Below are 22,696 nucleotides of genomic sequence, written 5' to 3' on the forward strand. Positions count from 1 at the left end.
ATATTATATTACCAAGGTGTGTCTTACCATAAAAATTTAAGAAATAAACATTTCAACTTAAATAGGTGCATGTTGAAAACGTGGGTGGCTCAGTTGATCTAGCAGCCGACTCTTTTTTTTTCTCTGTAATGTTTGTTTATTTTTTAACTTGTTTATTTTTGAGAGAGTGCAAGTGGGAGAGGGGCAGAGAGGGGGATGGAAGATATGAAGCAGGCTCTGTGCTGACTGCAGTGAGCCCAATGTGGAGTTGAACTCACAAATGGAACCATGAGATGACAACCTGAGCTGAAGTCAGACGCTCAACTGAGCTACCCAGCCCCCCCCCCCCATGGATGTTTATTTTTGAGAGAGAGAGAGAGAGAGAGAAGAGAGGGAGGGAGGGAGGAGGAGGGGCAGAGAGAGAAGGACAGGGAATCTGAAGTGAGCTTCATGTTGATAGAGAGCCGGATGTGGGGCATGGCCAACTCTTGATTCCTGCTCTGATCATGATTTCCAGTTCATGGGATCGAGCTCTGAGTTGGTCTCTGTGCTGACAGCATGGTGCCTGCTTGGGATTCTCCCTCTGTCTCTCTGCCCCTCCCCCGCTCATTTTCTCTCTCTCTCTCTCTCTCTCTCTCTCTCTCTCTCTCAAATATTAAAAAGTAAAAAACATAGGGATGGAAAATTGTGTAAAAAAATTTTATACTCCATGGACTATTCAGTTTTAAAGTTTATATGTTTATTTTGAGAGAGAGAGAACACGTGCACAGGAGGGGCAGAGAGAGAGGGAGAGAGAGAATCCCAAGTAGGTCATGTACTGCTTTGCTAGCCCGACTTGGGTTGGAACCCATGAACAGTGAGATCATGACCTGAGCCAAAATCAGGAGTCAGACATTCAACCCACTGAGCCACCCAGGTGTGCCCCTCCTAATTACATTCTTTTCTTTTCTTTTCTTTTCTTTTCTTTTCTTTTCTTTTTTTTCTTCTCTTCTCTTTTCTTTTTTCTTTTCTTTCTTTTCTTTCTTTCTTTCTTTCTTTCTTTCTTTCTTTCTTTCTTTTCTTTTCTTTTCTTTTCTTTTCTTTTCTTTTCTTTCTTTCTTTTTGAGAGAAAGGGCACTGGTGAGTGGGAAGCAAAGAGAGTGGGAGAGAAAATCCAAGGGACAGAGAGAGTGATAGAGAGAGAGAGAAGCAGGGCTCACCCGAAGCAGGGCTTGACCATATTTTACCCAAAGTGGGGCTTGTGCTCACAAACTGTGAGATGATGACCTGAGCCAAAGTCAGATGCTTAATGACTGAGCTACCCAGGCATCCCCCTAGGTATATTTCTAAGAGAAAAAGGAACATATGGCCCCACAGAAACTTGTATACAAGTGTTTATGGCAGCATTATTCATGGTTATGGAAAGGTGTGGAGACAATCTAAATGTCCAGTGGATAAACAAAATGTGATCTATCCACGTGATGGAATATTATTCAGCCATTAAAAGGAATGAGGTATTGATAAATGCAATGTGAGTGAGCCTGGAAAACATTCTGTTGTGGGTGTTTTTTTTTAATAATGTTTATCATTTACTTTTGAGAGAGAAGGAGACAGAGCACGTGCCGGGGGAGGGGTAGAGAGAGGGAAACAAAGAATCCCAAGCATGCTCCAGGCTGTCAGCATAGAGCCTGATGTGGAGCTTGACTTCATGAACCGTGAGATAGATGACCTGAACCAAAGTCAGACGCTTAACTGACTGAGCCACCCAGGTGCCCCAAAACATTCTGTTAAAAGAAATAAGCCAGAGAGAAGAGGTCACATATTTTAACATTCTGTTTATATGAACTATCTAGAATAGGAAAATCTGTAGACACTGGTTGCCAAGGTATGGGGTGAGGGGAAAATGGAGAATGATTACTTAATAGGTATGGGTATTTTTCTGGGGTGCTGAAAGTTTTGAAAGTATAGAGAGGTAGTGGTTGCACAGCATTGTAAATGCACTAAATGCCACTGAATCATACACTTTAAAATGGTTAATTGTATGCTAATGGTTAATGGTATGCTATGTGAATTTCACCTCAATTAAAAAAAAAAATTCTAAGAGGGGCACTTGGCTGGCTCAGTCGGTAGAGCATGTGGATCTTGCTCCCGGGGTTGTGAGCTCAAACCCCACGTTGGCTGTGGAGCTTACTTAAAAAAAATTCTAAGCATCAGTGGGTCAAAGGTTTTATACACTTAATATTTTGATATTTACAGTTAAACTGATTTTCTAAAGCTAACAATTTATATTCCCATTATTATCAGTCTTTGCCAATAAGAAGGGGGAAAAGATTCTTGCTTTAATTAGCATTATTTGGGTATTAGGGAATTAAATATATTTTCATTTATTATTTGCATTTTTTTCTTTTCTGAGTTGCCTGTTTTTATTTTTTTTCCTAGTACTTTGTTTTAATAAATCTTATAAAAGCTTTAATATTTTCCCTCATTACTACTTAAAAATTTTTCCTGATTGGTCACTTATTCTTCCAGGTGAATTTGACACATTTTGTCAGGTTCCCCAAATAAATCCTTCTGGGATTTTTATTTTACATTTGATTTTAGCCAAAAAGCCGAGAAGTGATGGGAATTTTTATTTTGATTGATTCATTATGTTTTCATTATTTTCTTATTTGTCCTACACATTTCTTGCTGGTTAAGCTTAGCATTTTATAGTTTTTGCTGCTCTTATGAATAAGACCTTTTCTTCCTTTTTTTAATTAATTAATTTTTAAAATTTGTTTTCCATTTTTACTTTTTTTTTAAACGTTTGTTTATTTTGGGTTGGGGGATGGGGCAGAGAGAGAGAGAAGAGAGAATACCAAGCAGGCTCTATGCTGTTAGTGCAGAACCCTACTTGGGGCTTGAACTCATGAACTGTGAGATTGTGATCTGAGCTGGAATCAAGAGTTGGATGCTTAACCCACTGAACCACCCAGGCACCCCTTCTGGTTTTTACTTTTATTTGCATTTATTTTATGCAGAATTTACTTCCAGGCCGTAAATTTTTTTTTTTTTTTTTTTTCAGTTTCTTCTGGGATATTTTTTACTTCTGTGCAACTTCCTCTTCTGGTTTAGGAACAATCTGCTCTTTTTCAGTAAAGATCATCTCCATGTGCCAGGGAGAGCTCATGTATGGATTAATCTGACCCTGAGCCCTGTTAAGTTCTGTGCTGCATCTTGGGGACTTTGTTCACCTGGATGTGCTCAATGACCAGGGAAATCTACATCTAAACCCTTAAGGTCAGCATTACTCTCTGCATTTTTAAGCATGTGCAGTAAAAATTCAGCACTCTTTCTGGGCCACCAACATTGTGTCCAGCCCCACTGTTTGGCCTTGGGCACACCTACCAACTCCACCATTGTAGCGACAGAATGGCACACATTGCTTCCGCAAAGTGACATCTTTCAGATGCTTGGTCCTTTTCAGATATGCATGTCCTTAATGGCCTGAGTAGTTTCACCAGTATTCTTTAAGCGAGCATGAAGATTTGAACCTCTTGATTTGCATGATTTTGTTGGGTTCTCTGGGCTAAGTGAATAGCGGACCATTTTCAGAGATCCCCTCAGGCTGCTTATGGGAAGAGCTTTAAGATTTTATTTTTAAGTAATCTCTACACCCAATACGAGGCTCATACCCACAACCATGAAATCAAGAGTCGCATGCTCTACCGACTGAGGCATCCAGTCACCCCTCTTCCATTTTATTTCTTACGGATTCTTATTTGTAAATAGGAAAGCTATTGACTTATGGGCATTGATTTCATACGGCTTACTGTAATCTTACTGCTTTCAATAGTTTTAGTGATTTTCTTTGGATTTCTAGGTATACTCCTGTGACCCACAAATAATTTTACCTACTCCTTTCTAGTATTTATACTTCATTCTTGTTAAGTAATAGTTGTAATAGTAAGGATCCTTGTTTTATGTTTCTTTCTAAAGGGGTGGTTTTTAATTACTGTGTCATATTCTATCAAGTCATTTGCCACAATTTATTTCTCTTTTGTCAAATATTCAGGTAGTTTCAAATTTTCCTGTGTTTTAAATATAGAATATAATAGAGCATACAGCTTTGTCATTTTGAATCATAATGTACTTAGAATAAGTCGTTAGGAGTTTATTGGTGATTCATTCATTATGTAGTATTAAAGGAACAGAAAACCTAAAATATATTAAATATGTCTGAATTATCCATTGCCATTTCAAGCAAAAGTTGAAGGAAACCAGTATAAGAGAAGAAGTACACAGATGCATAGATGAGCACCTGTATATTTTCATGGAGTAGCATTTCTATCTCACATTCTTTTGTGATACTGTCATTGGCAGTTTAAAGCAGCAGTGTGTTTTTGCAACACTAGGTATAAATGAGAATATTTGCTTTTAGTACTTATCTAGTAATCTAGGTAAATTAAGACAAGATGAAGTCTGGTTCTCATATTAAAAAGTGACTGTAGAGTTTATGCTTAGGGAGCGGCTGAAATATTAACTATAGTACATCAGATTATATAATTGTACTGCAGGCATTACTCATGCATAAACTTTAAGAGCTCTATCATTAAGAGGTACCCAGCACGTAGGTGCGTATTTGGTCACTGCAGGGATCTCAGAATGGTGTGGATCTGAAGAGTTACTTCTTTATTTCAGACTTTTATGTATAATGTAACTATTATCACAAATAGGTAAAGTGTATTGTGCCTATGAATAGTATTGGGAAAAGATGGAAAAGTGATAATGATTTGATGGGATGGTAGGATTTTGGATGTTTCCATATCCTTTTTTGGTTTCCGTTACTCTTATTAGTACTATATTTAAAAAATCTTATCACAAAACATGATAGATGACTATTACTATTCATTTTTCTTCAGGCCCTACAAGCAAAATTAATCTGGTCTTGTTTAGGGGAGAGTCTCTAGGATACCTGAGTTTAAAGAACTTACCTTCCCTATGTATATTTCTACTTCAACATGCTTTCATGGTTTTATTATCACATAGCATCTCATTACTATATTTTATCCAGAAAGTTTTCTGAAAACATGAAGTTTAATCTGTACTGTTTCTCCTTTCAAGACAACACTGTGTATTCAGAATGGTTATTTCTGCATTACTAATCAACACCAAACTACTTTTAATGGGAATCAAATATAATTTGAAGACTTTGATATGATTTTCCTTTTTTAATGGTACATCCAGTGGTTAGAAGCAAAATATTAATGTGCATTTTATTTTTTGTTTGTTTTACAATATTTTTTTATTGGTGCTGTTTTAGAGATACTGATGATTGAGTTTTTTTCAAGAGAAAAACTTTAATTAATATAAATCTTATTTTGTGGGGAGGAATGTGAGAAGAATACATTAGTCACAGTAGATTCTTCTTTACTGAAAACCTTTAGAGAAGAACCAACCCATAGCTTTTTTCTCCCCCCAAGGAAAAAAAAAAACACTGATGATTGAATTTGATATTATAACTCTTCTAGTTAAGTTCAAAATAACATACCGTGAGTAGTAGGGGTGCACATATAGATGGGAGGAAAAAAACATTAAAAGTCACATTCAACCCTTTTATTTTCTTAATATACAGTGATTTATTGAGTGCCTCCTATGTGTCAGGAACGATGCTAAGTATGCTTTATATTAAATTTTTTTAATGTTTATTTTTGAGACAGAGAGAGAGTGGGAGCAGGGGAGGGGCAGAGAGAGGGAGACACAGAATCTGAAGCAGGCTCCAGTCTCTGAGCCTGCTGAGTCAGCACAGAGCCCGATGTAGGGCTCGAACCCACGAACCATGAGATAATGACCTGAGCCGAAGTTGGACACTTAACCAACAAAGCCATCCAGGTGCCCCTGCTTTACATTAATTTTATTAGTCCAGTATAATTGTATCTTTTTTGCTGATGAGGAAAGTAAGGCTCAGAGAGGTTACTCTGCTGGTAAGTGGTGAAACCAGGATTCAGACCTAGGTTTGTCCAACTGCACCATTATAGTGCATTAATAGTGTATTTAATGTCCTTGTTAATTTTAATCATCAGAGCCTCCCGGTAATTTAAAAATATCAGTTAATGGATATGAACAGTCCAACTGTCAGTCAAAACAATCTTGATTTAGGGCACCTGGGTGGCTCAGTCGGTTAAGCATCTGACTTTTTTTTTTTTCCAGCTTGTTTTTAATGTTTATTCATTTTTGAGAGACAGGCAGCGCATTGAGCAGGGGAAGGGCAGAGAGAGAGGGAGACACAGAATCTGAAACAGGCTCTAGGCTGTCAACACAGAGCTTGACATGGGGCTCGAACCCACAAACTATGAGATCATGACCTGAACTGAAGTTGGACACTTAACCAGCTGAGCCAGCCAGGCGCCCCCATCCATCTGACTCTTAAGTTCAGCTTAGGTCATGATCTCATAGTTTGCAGGATGGAGCCCTGTATTGGGCTCTGTGCTGTGTGGAGCCTGCTTGGGATTCTCTCACTCTCTCTCTCTTTCTGCCCCTCCTCTGTGTGTGTGTGTGTGTGTGTGTGTGTGTGTGTGTGTCTCAAAATAAAAACTTAAAAAAAAAAAAAGAACCTGATTTAAAAACCAACAAGAGAGGAGAAGATATGCTTATCTCTCCTTTATTTTATTTTTTTGGTGCAGAAAAAGTGGTTTTATTAAGCATGGGGATAGGACCTGTGGGCAGAAAGAACTGCCTCATCTTTCCTTTAATCAGGAAAGTGGAAGCATGAATTAAGTCCAAAATTAATTTTATTATTCTCCTGTTCATCACTTTCTTGCTCTTAATAAACTGAACCAAATGACTATATTCTCTTAATCTTTATATCCTTCTCCCACAGCTTTCCTCTGTGTGTGTGTGTGTTTAAATAAATTACAAATTATTATATCATTAAATTAAATGATTTAAATAAATCATACCAGTTTGAATAATAATAGTAATTACAGCTAGTTTGGGAGGGATGTTAAAGTGAGACCCCTTCTCCAGGAAACTATCACTGTGCTGAGAGTTGGGGGGAAAGATATGACAATTCTTATTTATTTTCTCTTTCTTGAAAAACAGTTTTCATTGTGGAATGATGTTGATAAAGGTGAGAAGTAGGTGAAAGTCTTGGAATTTAGTAGGAGAATTTCAGTATGTTACTAATAATCAAATTTTGAGATCTTTATTTTTTGGACACAAAAAATAGGGATATCTGTACTTTTGAATTCATGTTGGGTAACATAAAACTACAGTGTTTAGTAAAGAAGCATTACTGGGGTGCCTGGGTGGCTCAGTGGGTTAAACTTCCGACCTCGGGTCAGGTCATGATCTTACCGTTCAAGAGTTCGACCCCTGCATCAGGCCCTGCACTGACAGCTCAGGACCTGGAGCCTGCTTCGGATTATGTGTCTCCTTCTCACTCTGCCCCTCCGCACTCACCGCTCTGTCTGTCTCAAAAATAAATAAATGTTAAAAATTTAAGAAAAGAAAGAAACATAACCAAAGCTGGAAAAAAAAATCTAGTTTTGATGGAGAGACCTCTGAATTCTACTTCCTCAAGTGATCCCAGTTAAAATTTGTGGATTGCTTTTCCCTTTTTTTGCCCCCCTAAGCCTCTTTGCTGGGAGGGTGGACTTTAAAAACTCCTCCATCATTTAGTTATAGTGACACCTACTGGTAAGAACCTTTGACATCATTGTGCAGATTGCTCCATACTTCAAGAAAACTACGCATTTACTGAGATGTGAAGAATCAGTTGTTAAATCTATAAAACACGGTTAATAATAAAAGGGTGAGATGCACAGGCTGATTTTTTTTTAATTTAGTTTTTTGCTGTGTAGGTGTTTTTAATGATAAAAGTTATATAATTATATTACAGAAAATAAGAGAAATTGAAAGGAGAAAAAACTAATAACTACTCCCCATCACAGTCACCAATTTTGGTGTGTTTTCTTCTACTTTATTTAAATTTGAATGTATTTAACTTTTTTTATTTACTTATTTTGAGAGAGAGCATGAGCAGGGGAGGGGCAGAGAGAGAAGGAGAGAGAGAAAATCTCAAGCAGGTTCCGCACTGCCAGCGCAGAGTCCGACATGGTGCTTGAACTCACGAACCTGAGAGATCATGACCAGAGCCGAAATCCACAGTCGGACACTTAACCAACTGAGCCACTAAGGTGACTCTTCTTTAAAGCATCTTAACTGAGCTATAACTCCTATACCATATAATTCACCCATTTAAAATGTACAGTTCAGGGGGCACCTGGGTGGCTCAGTTGGTTACACGTCCAACTTTGGCTCAGGTCATGATCTGACGGTTAGTGAGTTCTAGCCCTGTCAGAGCTTGGAGCCTGCGTCAGATTCTGTGTCTCCCTGTCTTTGCCCCTCTCCCACTCATGCTATGTCTCCCTCTCAAAAATAAACATTAAAATTTTTTTTATTAAAAGATTTTTTTTTTAATTTTTTTTAATTAAAAAAATTTTTTTAGTGTACATTTCAGTAGATTTTAGTATATTCACCCAGTTGTGCAACTACCACCAGAATCTATTTGAGAACATTTTCATCACCCTAAAAAGAAATACCATGTGGTTCATTAGCTGTCCTTCTCTGTTCTCACTTGTCATTCCCAGTCCAAGTCAACCACTACTTGCAGGCTCTATGAATTTGCCAGTTCTGGACATTTCATATAAATGGAATCATGCAATATGTAATATGTAGTCTTTTGGGACTGACTTCTCTCGTTAGCATAACGTTTGCAAGGTTCATCTATGTTGTAGTATGTATCAGTATTTCATTGTTTTTTATTGCCAAGTAGTATTTCATTGTGTGGATATAACACATTTTGTTTATCCATTCATCAAATTGACACAGTTGGGTTGTTTTTGCTTTTTGACATTATGAATAATGCTGTTAATGAACATTTGTGTACAAGTTTTTGTATGGACATAATGTTTTTATTTCTTTTTGTTACATACTTAGGAGTGGAGCTACTGGATTAGATTCCAAATTTTTTTTAGTGTGCTTTTATTATTTTTGAGAGAGACCATACATGTGCCGTAGTGCGCGCACATGCATGCAAGCGGAGGAGGGGCAGAGAGAGAGCGGGAGACCTGAAGTGGGCTCTCTGCTGTCAGTGGGGCTCGAACTCATGAATTGTGAGATCATGACCTGAGGTGAAGTTAGATGCTTAACCAACTTAGCCATCCAGATGCCCCTCAAATTTTTTTAAATATTTATTTTTAATGTTTGTTTATTTTTGAGTGTGTGTGTGAGTTGGGGAGGGGCACAGAGCGAGAGGGGGACAGAAGATCTGAAGCAGGCTCTGTGTTGATAACAGAGAGCCCGATGCAGAGCTCAAAGTCATGGACTGTGAGATCATGACCTGAACTGAAGTTGGATACTTAACTGAGAGCCGCTCAGGCGCCCCAGTTTTAATGAGTTCCTTTGTGTGTTTGAAAGTTCTTAAAAATCCAACAGCCTTACCTTATCTGCTGGGGATACTATCATCCTCTAGTTGATGTATGAAACTGTGGATAGTACTGAATCTTATATATTCTATGTTTTTTCCTATATGTGCATATCTATGATAAAGTTTAGTTTATAAATTAGGCACTATAAGTGGTTAACAACTAATAATAAAATAGCAGTTACAATAATATATAATAAAAGTTATGTGAATGTGGTTTCTCTCTCAAAATATCTTATTGTAAAGAATATATATTATTGTACTTTACTCACCTTTTCTGTGATGCTGTAAGATGACAAAATGTCTACGTGATAAGATGAAGTGAATGATGTAGGCATTGTGACATAGCATTAGGCTGTAGTTGACCTTCTCACAATAATGTCAGGAGGATCATCGGCCTCCAACTGTGATTGACTGTGGGTAACTGAAACTGCAGAAAGAGAATCTGCAGATAAGGGGACACTACTGTATTTATTGCCTCTCTTTTGTTCATATCCCATGCAGTCTTGCTGTTTCATTTATCTCCCAGAAACTTTGAAGTTCCCTGTATTGAGTCGTTAAATCCTGACTGTTTTTACTCCTAAATATTTATTTAAAAAAAATTTTTTTATGCTTATTTATTTTTTTTCATGTTTATTTTTGAGAGACATGACAGAGCATGAGTCGGGGAGTGGCAGAGAGAGAGGGAGATACAGAATCTGAAACAGGCTCCAGGCTCTGAGCTGTCAGCACAGAGCCTGACATGGGGCTCGAACTCTGAAACAGCGAGATCATGATCTAGGCCAAGGTCGGACGCTCAACCAACTGAGCCATCCAGGCATCCCATCTTAATGTTTATTTATTTATTTAAAAAAAATTTTTTTTAATGTTAATTTATTTTTGAGACAGAGACACAGCATGAACAGGGAAGGGGCAGAGAGAGAGGGAGACACAGAATGTGAAGCAGGCCCCAGGCTCTGAGCTGTCAGCACAGAGCCCGACGCAGGGCTCGAACTCACGAACTGTGAGATCATGACCTGAGCCGAAGTCGGATGCTTAACCGACTGAGCCACCCAGGCGCCCCTTAATGTTTATTTTTGAGAGAGGGAGAGACGCAGCATGAGTGGGAGAGGGGCAGAGAGAGAGGGAGACACAGAACCCGAAGCAGGCTCCAGGCTCCAAGCTGTCAACACAGAGCTGGACGCGGGGCTCGAACCCACAGACCGGGACATCATGACCTGAGCCAAAGTCAGACACTCAACTGACTGAGCCACCCAAGGCACCCCACTCCTAAATATTATCTGTGCCTTTCTCTTCATTGGAACCACAGCCCTACTTTAGACATTTATTATCTTCCACCATTATCTAATGGGATAGCCCATAATATTTCACTTTTTTTTCTTCTAATACTCCCCCTCCCAATTCTTATGATACTTAGAGCATTTTATTAGTACTGTATTTTATAAATTATAGGGCAGATATTATAGTTGATTTTATTTTATATCTTCCCAGTAAGATAGAAGCTTTATAATGGCCAGGATTATATCTGACTATCTCCAGAGCTTAATACAGTATCTGGCATGTGTCCTTATTCCTAGACTTATACTTACTGGGTTAAAAAATAAGTCAGGGGCACGTGCTCTCTTTCTCAAAAATAAACAAACATTAAAAAAAGGTAACGGGGCACCTGGGTAGCTCAGCTGGTTAAGTGTCCGACTTCAGGTCATGATCTCACGGTTTGTGGGTTCACGCCCTGCATCAGGCTCTCTCCTGACAGTTCAGAGTCTGGAGCCTGCATCAGATTCTGTGTCTCCCCTCTCTCTGCCCCTCCTCCGCTCCCACTCTGTCTGTCTCTCTCAGAAATAAATTAACATTTAAAAAAAAAAAAAGATTAGTCAGATTTTAAAAACTTGATGTACACTGGGCCATAATGCCCTGTGTACACACACCATGCTGATTCTCTGCTAAATCCTTTTGTGCACTCATGCTGCTGGGAGTTGTATGAAAGTGCTTACCTCTCCATGCTCTCTCTACCATAACTTCAAAAACTCAGTCATTTGAATATCTGTCTTGGATCTGATGATGTCATCTATTTTGAAGTTCATCTCTCCATATCCATCTTCTCCCTTTACTCAGCCATCATTCTACACCATATTCCACTCCTCTTCATTCCTTCACTCTACTCGTAGTGTTCCCTCTACTTGGGAACCCCTCCCTTGCCAACATTTTTCACCTGGCTAACTCCTATGCATTCTTTAGAGTTTGGCCCAAATATCAGCTCCTCTGGGAAGTAAGCCTTCTCTGAAGTTCCAGAATGGGGAATTTACCCTTTTCAATACCAGAATATCCTTGGAATGGCTTTTACTATAACATTTATGTTACTATTTTGAAATTATCGGTTTCTCTCTTCTCTAGAAAACTACAAGCTCTTCACAGCGAGAACTATTTGTTTGAATCCCCAGAGCTTAGTATAGTACTTGGAACAATAGACAGTAAATAATTGATAAACATTTCTATAGTCTACTCTTAGGGAGTCCACATGGCATAGGGTACTATAGGGATAAGTCCTAAAGGAAGTTTATATATAGTAAAGTCTGTAAATTGTGTGTGTGTGTGTGTGTGTGTGTGTGTGTGTGTGTGTGTGAGAGTGAGTGAGAGAGAGAGAGAGTGTGTGTGTGTATAATATGCTGTAGTAATTCTATAATCAGGAAAGAATTAATGTGGAAAAAACGAATTTCAAACTTTTTTTTTCCTTTTTGAGAGGGGGTATGTGAGCTGGGGAGAGGGGCAGGGGGAAAGAGTGAGAGAATCCCAAACAAGCTCCATGCTCAGTGCAGAGCCCAAGCTTGATCCCTCGATTCTGGGATCATGACTTGAGCCAAAATCAAGAGTTTGATGTTTAACTCACTAAGTCATCCAGGTGCCCATGGAAAAAATGAGTTTAGAAGCAAGGTATATGGATTTGTATTGAGCACAAGTTACTAATGAATTAGCAAGGGCTTATGTTCTGTCTCAGGAGGAAGTAAGTTTCTGGTGTCTGTTCTCTATTATTGTGTGGTCTAATTTAATATAAATTAATTAGAATTTTTTGTTAGATGTGTACCCACTTATAGTTCTGGGAGCTGGACAAAAAAAAAAAAAGGCTCTTACCAATTTGACACAAAAAATAGTGACACAAAATACTTGTAGGACATACTGAGGTGTAGACCATATAGTCAAGAAAAATTAATGGGCCCAGCATTTCTTTTTTAAAAAAAGAAAAAAAACCATATATATTATTATATATATTATATACATACATAATTTCTTTTCTTTTCTTTTTTTTTTTTTTTTTTTTTTATAGTTAGGGAACGTATATTTAGCTGGATATACCAGGAAACCTATTATGACTTAACTAGGTAGGGGCTTATTTTTATGTAACATGAAGTCTGAAGGTAGTGAGTCCAAAGTTCTTGCGGCAACTCAGGGAACCCTGGTCATGTTTACTTTTGCCTGAATGTGAGACAGTTGCCATGCTTGTAAGGCAGCTGCACTAGCTTTGGGCATTGTCACTTCTTTCCAGACAGGATAAAGGAGGGAAAAGTGAAGCTTGATAAAGGAGGAAACAAGCTTAGTTGTTCCCATTTAAAGAGCTTTCCTGGGATGGCGTGGATGGCTCAGTCATTTAAGTATCCAACTCTTGATTTCAGCTGAGGTCACGATCTCATGGTTCATGGTTGAGATCAAGCCCTATGTCAGACTCTGCTCTGATAACGTGGAGCCTGCTTGGGATTTTCTCTCTCCCTCTTTCTCTGCCCCTCTTGTACGCAAGCTCTCTCTCTCAAAATACATGGATAAACTTAAAAAAAAAAAAAAAAAAAGAGCTGGAAGCCTTACCCAGCAATTTTGTTTTACACCTAATTGGCCAAGACCTTGTCACTTGACTACTTCTCATCTGCAGGGGTATCTGAGAAGGGGAATATTTTTAACCTGGCAGAGTGTTAACCTGAAAAAAAAATCAGGTGGCTTTTGGGCAGGAAGAAGGAGTGAATGAAAACTGGAAACGTGGTAGTATCTACTTTTGAGCCCCATAGCCTAATGCACATGCATACACATAACCACTGAAACAACCACAAATAGAGAATCCACTTAGAGAATCCACTTAAATAATTACTTTATGTATGTATGTATGTATTTAATTTTTTGTAAATGTGTTTATTTGAGAGAAAGAGAGCATGCAAGCGGGGGAGTGGCAGAGAGTAGGGGAGAGAGAATCCCAAGCAGGTTCCACGCTGATAATGCTGAGCCCAATGCAAGGCTCAGTCCCACAAACCATAAGATCATGACCTGAGCCGAAATCAAGAGTTGGACGCTTAACCAGCCGAGCCACCAAGGCACCCCTGTACTTATTTAAAAAATTTTTAATGTTTATTTTTTGAGAGAAAGAGAGAGAGAGAGAGAGAGAGAGAGAGAGAGAGAAGGTTGGGGAGGTGCAGAGAGAGAGGGAGATATAGAATCCAAAGCAGGCTCCAGGCTTATCATGACCTGAGCTGAAGTCAAGTCAGATGCTCAACCAACTGAGCCACCCAGGTGCCCCTATTTATTTTTAAAAATAATCTCTATGGTGAATGTGCAACTGGAACTCATAACTCCTGAGATTGAGTCGCGTGCTCTCCCAACTGAGCCAGCAAGATGCCCCCTAAGTAATTACTTTAAAAGACTGAATCTTTATTTCAAAACTTTCAAAATATGACATACTGAAAATTGTGGGAAAATAGTGGTAGTTGTCTTTTTCCTTCTTCCTCCCCCCCCCCCTTTTTTTAAATTTTCCTGAATCTCCCTTCTAAAAACAGTATGTTGAGCTTGCATATCTCCTAATGTGGTGTGATGAGAATGTATTGCCCTGATATGATATTCTTCTGCAAAACACATAAGTCTAGTCTAATGAGAAAACCCCCCCCAAAAAATTCAAATTATGAGATAGTCTACAAAATACCAACCAATATTCTTAAAAACTGTCAAGGTCATGAAAGGCAGAGACATATAGATCTGAGGAGCCTAAGGAGACCTGGCAACTCAATGCAGTGTAGTATCCTGGATGGGATTCTGGAAGAGAGTAAAGACATTAGTGGAAAAACTGATGAAATCCAGATAAAGCCTGTTGTTATTTACTAGTATTGTATCACTTAATTAGTTTTGACAAATGTACCTTGGTTATATAAGATTATTAAGGGAAGCTCATTGAAGAATGTGTAAGAACTTTCTGAATTATCTTTATAGTGTCTCTGTAAGTCCAAAATAGTTCCAAAACAAAAATTATAATAGCTATAGAAACGAAGATAGCAAAACCAAAAACTCTATAGTGAAACCTTATTATCTATAATGAACTGTAGGGTACCTTGGGTGGCTCAGTCAGTTAAGCCTCTGACTTCGGCTCAGGTCATGATCTTGCAGTTTGTGAGTTTGAGCCCCACATGAGAGTCTGTGCTCAGTGAGGAACCTGCTTCAGATCCTCTGTTCCCTTCTCTCTCTGCACATCCCCCTCTCATGCGCGCGCGTGCTCTCTCAATAAACATTTTAAAACATGAGTTAAAAGAATTTAAGGTAGAAGTTATGAGAGAAAGTATAAATTCACATTAGGGGTGCCTGGCTGGCTCAGTCAGTAGAGCATCTGACTCTTGATCTCAGGATCTTGTGCTCAGAGTTGTAAACTTGATTTATTTTAAAGTTTATTAAGTAATCTCTCCCCCAACGTGAGGTTCGAACTCATGACCCTGAGCTCAAGAGTAACGTGCTCTTTTGACTGAGCCAGCCAGGCACCCCAATAAACTTGAATTTTTAAGAAAAGGAAGGGGCGTCTGGGTGGCTCGGTCGGTTAAGTGTCCGACTTCGGCTCAGGTCATGATCTCACGGTCCGTGAGTTCGAGCCCCGCGTCGGGCTCTGTGCTGACAGCTCAGAGCCCGGAGCCTGTTTGAGATTCTGTGTCTCCCTCTCTCTATGCCCCTCCCCTGTTCATGCTCTGTCTCTCTCTGTCTCAAAATAAATAAACGTTAAAAAAAAATTAAAAAAAAAAAGAAAAGGAAAAAAGTCATCTTGTCACTTTGCAAGGATTCTAGGAAATCTGCTAATTGTTATGCAAACTAGTAATTGACAGAATCAAGCATTAATTTTGTCTCTTATGTTAAATTGTATCTCAAGCATAACCAAGTAGTCAATGTAGAGATGAATTTGGAGGCCATCTATATGAATTTTTTTGTAAATGTTTTGTAAAAATGTAAAATTTTTACTTTTTATCACTCCCAATTGTCAGCTTTTGTGTCATTAAAAAGTACAGTCCTTCTCTTCCTTTTTCTGATTTGCTTGGACTGGGAAACCAGATTAATAAAATTATTATTTTGAAAAATAAAGTACAATGTATTATGAATTACTATTTCTGTTACTAAAGATGTTTTTATTTCTTGATTTAGAGCTATATTCTGGATGTTCCTACCGCTTAGATGATGTGTTACCTATATTGTGCTTGAATGTGGCTGAACACACAAACACTTCCTGGACTGAGATTTGATTCTTTAGATTAAATCTATTGTGTCAAATGAAACGTTCAGAAAACTCACTGTATGCTTAATATAGGTATAGTTTTGAAAATCAGTCATACTGTGTTAATACTTACTGAATTAAAGAAGACCGTGTTCTCCCAATAATTCCAGAGACCAGGTGAATAGAGAAGGGTGTGGGAACTACCCTTTTGAAAATTATTGAGGAGTTTCTTATTTTAGTATTGCCCGGGTCTTTATCAGAGAAGAATAAGTTATTTGACTTGTCATGGTGGTCTTCTTAAAAGTTCATGAGTTCAGCACACTTCTTCCCTTTGAAGAAACTGAAAAAGTGTGTTAACTGCCACAGCTATTACAATAACTGATGCTAGAGGCAACCCTGGGTTGGGCAAGACTGTCATTAAACTGTGCCTTTGGTTTACTTGTTATTTTCATCATGGAAAGGAAAATCTTTAATTTATTTCATTGCTTAACTGATGCCACATTCTAAGATAAAACTGTTCTTTTTCTAAAACTGTTATTAAAAGAGGCTGGAAACAGACTCTGGTCTGATGCTGATGCTTTGTTAGTATTTCATCCCCTTTTAAAGTTAAATGAAACTCATTTAACCCCATTTCCAGTTTCATATTAAAAAAAATCCTTTGCAGTCATAGCAGGGGTCAAGGAGGATATTAGCTTTGACTGTCCATTTTGTTTTTAAAATTTTTTTTAAATGTTTGAGAGACAGAGCATGAGCGGGGGAGGGGCAGAGAGAGAGGGAGACAGAATCCGAAGCAGGCTCCAGGCTCTGAGCTGTCAGCACAGAGCCTGACGCTGGGCTCGAACTCACTGAGAGATCACGACCTGAGCCTAAGCCGGACGCTTAACCGACTGAGCCACCCAGGCGCTCCTTGACTGTCCATTTTGTAAGAATTTGATAGAGGCTTAGAGATACGGTTTTACAGAGTCCTAGTATCTAAGTATTTCTTTGTTTCTCTTTTTACTGAATCATGCCATGTCCTGGTTGTTAGGCTTGTGTCTCAGTAAAATGGAGAAAAGTTTGCTTCTTTCTACTTGATTGTGACAGTGGAGAACTTTGGGGTTTAATGAACTGCTTCTCTGATTTTAATGGAGTTAGATTAATTTGGAAAGTAGATCAAAGATGATTTGCTTATATGGATCATGGTTTTGCTTATTTTGTTTCTAAAGACCCATTGTAGATAGCTGAATCTACAGGTTCATAAATATCTCTTCTGAAGGTAATTTTTGGTAGGTAACTACTGGTGATATTAACTAGCATTCTGTCTTACCTGCTGAGCTTTTTGGGCTTATTTCAAGAGGAGAAATTATCCATCCCCATCACAGGGAGTTTCTCCTCAGTTTCATATATAGTTTTTAAGGCAAATTGATCAAATAAAATAGCGGTATATATCTTATTCCATGATTTCTCACAGTTGTTTTCCCACAGATATTTTCCTAATAATATTAGCTACAGTGTGTTAAATGTTTGTTATGTGACAGATACTGTGCTAAACACCTTACATGTATTATTTTTCACAACTTTATGAGATTGATAATGTTTCATCCCAGTTTTACTGAGGGAGAAACTGATAACTAAAGAACGGTCACATATCTACATCTGTCCTACTCCAAAACCTGTTCTTAACCTTGTACTCCAGTCCTTCCTGTTAAGCTCTGCCAAAATCATGAACATCTCAGAACACTACAATTTATTTTAATGCCATAGGTTGATGCTTAGAAGTGGTGCAATGAGAAGGAAAGCACCAGGAGAGCATATTATTAGGCATTGTAACAAAATTATGTTGATGAGCTGAAAAGAGTAGAGGTTAGGTGCAGAAGTAAAACCAAGCACTGAGATTTGTAATGTTGTTTCTTTTTTTAAATGTTTATTTACTTAGAGAGAGAGAGAGAGAGCGCGCGCGTACGTTTGCAGACACACATGCAAGCAGGGGAGCAGAGAGAGAGACTGAGAATCCCAAGCAAGCTCTACACTGCCAGTGCAGAGCCCCACATGGGACTTGAACCATGAGATCATGACCTCATGTTTCTAGTTTTTTGTTGTTACAAAGCTATAGAAAACATTATCGTCGCTGCGCCTGAGTGGCTCAGTTAGGTGTCTGACTCGATTTCAGTTCAGGTCATCTTTCAGTTCGTGAGTTTGAGCCCCATGTCAGGCTCTGTGCTGACAGCGTGGAGGCTGTTTGGGATTCATTCTCAAGCGCGTGTGCGCGCTCTCTCTCTCTCTGTCTTGCTCTCAAATAAACTTTCTTTTTTTTTTTCTTTTTTTTCTTTTTTTTTTTTAAATTTTTTTTTTCAACGTTTATTTATTTTTGGGACAGAGAGAGACAGAGCATGAATGGGGGAGGGGCAGAAAGAGAGGGAGTCACAGAATCGGAAACAGGCTCCAGGCTCTGAGCCGTCAGCCCAGAGCCCGACGCGGGGCTCGAACTCACGGACCGCGAGATCGTGACCTGGCTGAAGTCGGACGCTTAACCGACTGCGCCACCCAGGCGCCCCTCAAATAAACTTTCTTAAAAAAATCATCACATATTTTTGTATACCCAGGAGTATATCCATAGGACATTGTTGATTCAAAGTGGAATTACTTTGAAGATGTATATTTAAATTTTTTTTTAATGTCATTTTATTTTTTAAAATAAACTCTGTGCCCAACATGGGGCTTGAAATAATCACCTTGAGATCAAGAGTCACATGCTTGAGGGTGCCTGAGTGGCTCAGTCGGTTGAGTCACCCACTCTTGATTTTGGCTCAGAATCCCTGAAAGATTCTTTCTCTCCGTCTGCTCCTGTCCCCCACTCGCACTCTCTCTCTCAAAATAAATATTAACAAAAATTGCCAAATTGGCCTTCAAAATGTACTGATTTATCATCACCTATGTATAAAAATGCCTGTTTCCCCATATCCTTGCTAATTCTGTGCATTATTAGAGTTTTAACTTTTTGTGATCTGATAGGTGAAAAATTACAAAAGTCCCCTATACATAGAATTGCATTTTAAAAAATAAATGAGAATGGGGTACCTGGCTGGCTCAGTTGATGGAGCATGCAACTCTTTTTTCTTTTTTTTTTCTTTACACTTATTTATTTTTGAGAGACAGAGTGAGACAGAGTGTGAGCAGAGGAGGGGCAAAGAGAGAAGGAGACACAGAATCTGAAGCAGACTCCAGGCTCTGAGCAAGTGTTCAGCACAGAGCCTGATGCGGGGATTGAACCCGCGAACTGTGAGATCATAACCTGAGCCAAAGTTGGACATTTAACCAACTGAGCCACCCAGGCACCCCTAGAGCATGCAGCTCTTTATCTCAGAGTTGTAAGTTCGAGCCCCACATTGGGTATAGAGATTACTTAAAATATTTTTAAAAAATTAAATGACGTTGATCATGTTTTTATATATTTGCTAGCTCTTTGTATTTTCAATGATGGTTTTTGAGATTTCAAGAATGGATGGCAATATTAGTAAATGTGGCTTCAAAGCTTTGAAGAAATGGTGCTGTAAATGTAAAGTGTCACTGAAATAACTGCAACTTGATGACCTCCCTTACTTCACCTTAACCCTTTTGCTCTTTTAATTTCAGGTGATCATGGAGCTCAGCTTGGCCTCCACGGAGCTGGTGGTGATGGAATACATGATGACACAGCAGGTGGAGAAGAAGGAGAAAACAGCCCAGATCCCCAACCCCAGGCTGGTCGGAGGACCCGGCGTGAAGCATGCACCTGCCCCTATTGTAAAGATAGTGAAGGAAGGTAAGTTGACCCAGCCAGTGTCTTAAGGGTATAAAGGAGAAAAATGAATGGATTTGGAGGTAAGCAGAGGAGGGTTAATTTTTTAACATTTAAGACTTGGCAGTGTTGCAGAGGGACCAGAGATAGAGAGTACAATACATTTGATTGGGTTATATTATAGGATTTTAGTTCCAGCTCTGAGCCTTTCATCTACTCTAAGACCTGGGGCCTTAATAGATGCCTGCTTTCTCCAGAGATAAGGTAATCAGATGCAGCCAACTGGTCTGATGATTGTTACCATATGTCTGTTTTGAGATGGTTTTAACAAAGTTGCTTGTAAAATAGTCTTGCAAAGAAAAAGAAACATACCTACTGTAATGATTTTTTTATAGTGGCTATGTGAGAGTCATAAGGGTTTTCTGAGTCTTCTTTTCCTTCAAAACAGACAAAAAATACTACTGCAGTTAGAAAATTCTTCCAGGGGCTCCTGGATGGTTCAGTCGGTTAAGCTTCTGACCTTGGCTCAGGTCATGATCTCACAGCTTGTGAGTTCGAGTCCTGCATCGGGTTCTGTGCTGACAGCTCAGAGCCTGGTGCCTGCTTCAGATTCACTGTCTCCCTCTCTCTGCCCCTCCCCGCTCACACTCTGTCTCTCTCTCTCAAGAATAAATAAAAACATTAAAAAAAAATTTTGTTTTAAAAAGAAAAGAAAATTCTTCCATCATGGAACCTAATATGTCCTGCAGAGCAAAGTTCTGACAAATTTTTCTCATTAGTAGAATATTCTATTTTATTCAGTATTATTTCTGGAGAGTACCAAGTTCTATTCTTTTTCTACAATTCATTGCTTTTGAAAGAAAATAGAAAGTCATATAGATTTTTTAATGCCTTAAAAAATCTTAACACCTTAAAAATCTGCTAAGCTTTGGTCTCAAAAATAAATACAAAAATGGGCACCTTGAGTGGCTCAGTCGGTTAGGTGTCCAACTTTGGCTCAGGTCGTGATCTCATGGTTTGTGGGTTCGAGCCCCTCATGGGGCTGTCTGCTATCAGCACGGAGCCTGCTTCAGATCCTCTATCCCCCGCCCTGCTCCTCCCCTGTGTGGTGCAAGCTCGCGCGCTCTCTCTTTCTCTCTCAAACATTTAAAATAATAAATAAATACAAAAATGAGAAAAGCACCAAAACCAAAAATAATTTGAGTTCTTTGTAGGTTAACCATATGTTACAGGAAACACCTGCATCAAAAGCACACTGAGGGTGCCTGGCTGGCTCAGTCAGTGCAGTGTGTGACTCTTGATCTTGGGATTCTAAGTTCAAGCCCCACATTGGGTGTAGAGATTTCTTAAAAATAATAAAATCTTTAGAAGAAAAAAATAAGCACTGGGTACAGTAGTTTCCTTCTAACAAAGCTTAAAGTGGATTTAAATTTTTGAAGTAAGTTCTCTGATTTCTACCTACATGTGATTTCATTTCCGTTATGGTTTTTTCCCCCTGCTAATATGTGCTGTTAAAACCCAAGAAAAGTCCCTGGAAATCTCCCCAATGCCCACTAATGGATCACACATGGAACAAATTGGTTTGGCAAAAACATTTCAGAACTGATTGCTGAGAGAAGCTTAGGAACTGCTTCATATTGGGTGTGTGGGTGTGTGTATATGTATGTATGTGTGTATGTATATACATATATATATGCATACATGTATATATGTGTATGTGTATATATATATGTATATATGTTATGCATTTTTTAAAATATACCTTGAATTAGTTAGGATTTTTTTTCCCCTGTCTTAACTTTTATACAGCCCATCTTTCTCTCCCACTGAAGTCCCTGATAGTGCTCTAGATTTCCAGCTTTTAATATTTACCATTTGGCTCTTGAGCTTTATTTTAGGAGATAAGTTTATAGTTGTAAACCATTATATTTTCTTTAAAGTTTTCCACTAGGTGCTTTGCTCCTTAAGTAAGGTCCCAGCCAAAATATCACCATGTTCACAGTAGTTCCCATGGAAAATGCTTGTATTGAGACTTAAACTTCCTGAAAAATACAGGAAAATGCCTTACAGACTTTCCAAGTCACCCACAAACATCAAACATCAAAACTGATTAAGGAGTAAAAAACAGGGAAGAGTAAATATCCAGTAGAAAGGAAACTTAAACTTGAATTTTGAGTATTAAGACTCAGAATCAACCAAAGGTTTTTCCTTTGATACTAAAGAGAAGCCTTTTTTTTTTCCTTTTTTCTTTTTAAGTTTTTTTTATTTTGAGAGAGCGTGCATAAGTAGGGGAGGGGCAGAGAGAGGGAGAGAATCCCAAGGAGGCTCTGTCCTGACAGTGCACAGGGCTAAATCCCACAAACCATGAAATCATGACTTGGGACTCGAACTCACAAAACCATGAGAGCATGACCTGAGTCGAAACCAAGAATCAGACACTTAACCGACTGGGCACTTAACCCAGGCGCCCCAAGAAGCCTTTTTTTAAAGTAAAAATTTGGGTTAGTTTTTGAGGGCGTCAGGTAATAACCTGTTGACACTGGGATTCTTTAATTTTTCTCTCTGGAATGCATGATGAATAGTTGTGTTCTTATTTTCAGGGGCTCTGGGGATCCTGGCAAAAAGAAACAGCACATTTGCCACATCCAAGGCTGTGGGAAAGTATATGGCAAGACCTCACACCTACGGGCACACTTGCGCTGGCATACAGGCGAGAGGCCATTCATGTGTACTTGGTCATACTGTGGGAAGCGCTTTACACGTTCAGATGAGCTACAGAGACACAAACGCACACACACAGGTGAGTAGGAGCCCAGAGAAATAGTAATAGATCAGAATAGAAAGACACAAAATACATCTATGAAATAACTAAAATTTCTGAACAGCTTAGTTTGAAAGTGAATGTGTGGATCATAAATGGAATTAGAGTTAATCTGGAAAACGTTTAAGAAGGAAGAAGTTAGGTTTTCAGTGGGATTTTCTGCCTTATTTTTTGCTATGTTCCTTCCTTTCTGAGTAC

The 22,696-nt window shown here is 38.7% G+C and overlaps 1 protein-coding gene across 1 annotated transcript in view; it reads left to right on the top strand.

The window, feature by feature from the left end:
• The window catches only part of SP1 (Sp1 transcription factor), a 45,218-nt gene that overhangs the window by 11,845 nt on the left and 10,677 nt on the right, over positions 1-22,696 (top strand). The window contains exons 4-5 of the mRNA XM_043564073.1: positions 19,533-19,701; positions 22,278-22,477. Coding sequence (XP_043420008.1) covers positions 19,533-19,701; positions 22,278-22,477 — 369 coding nt within the window. The remainder of the gene's footprint in view (positions 1-19,532; positions 19,702-22,277; positions 22,478-22,696) is intronic.

Source organism: Prionailurus bengalensis, chromosome B4 (genome assembly GCF_016509475.1).
Source record: "Prionailurus bengalensis isolate Pbe53 chromosome B4, Fcat_Pben_1.1_paternal_pri, whole genome shotgun sequence".
Classification (NCBI taxonomy): domain Eukaryota; kingdom Metazoa; phylum Chordata; class Mammalia; order Carnivora; family Felidae; genus Prionailurus; species Prionailurus bengalensis.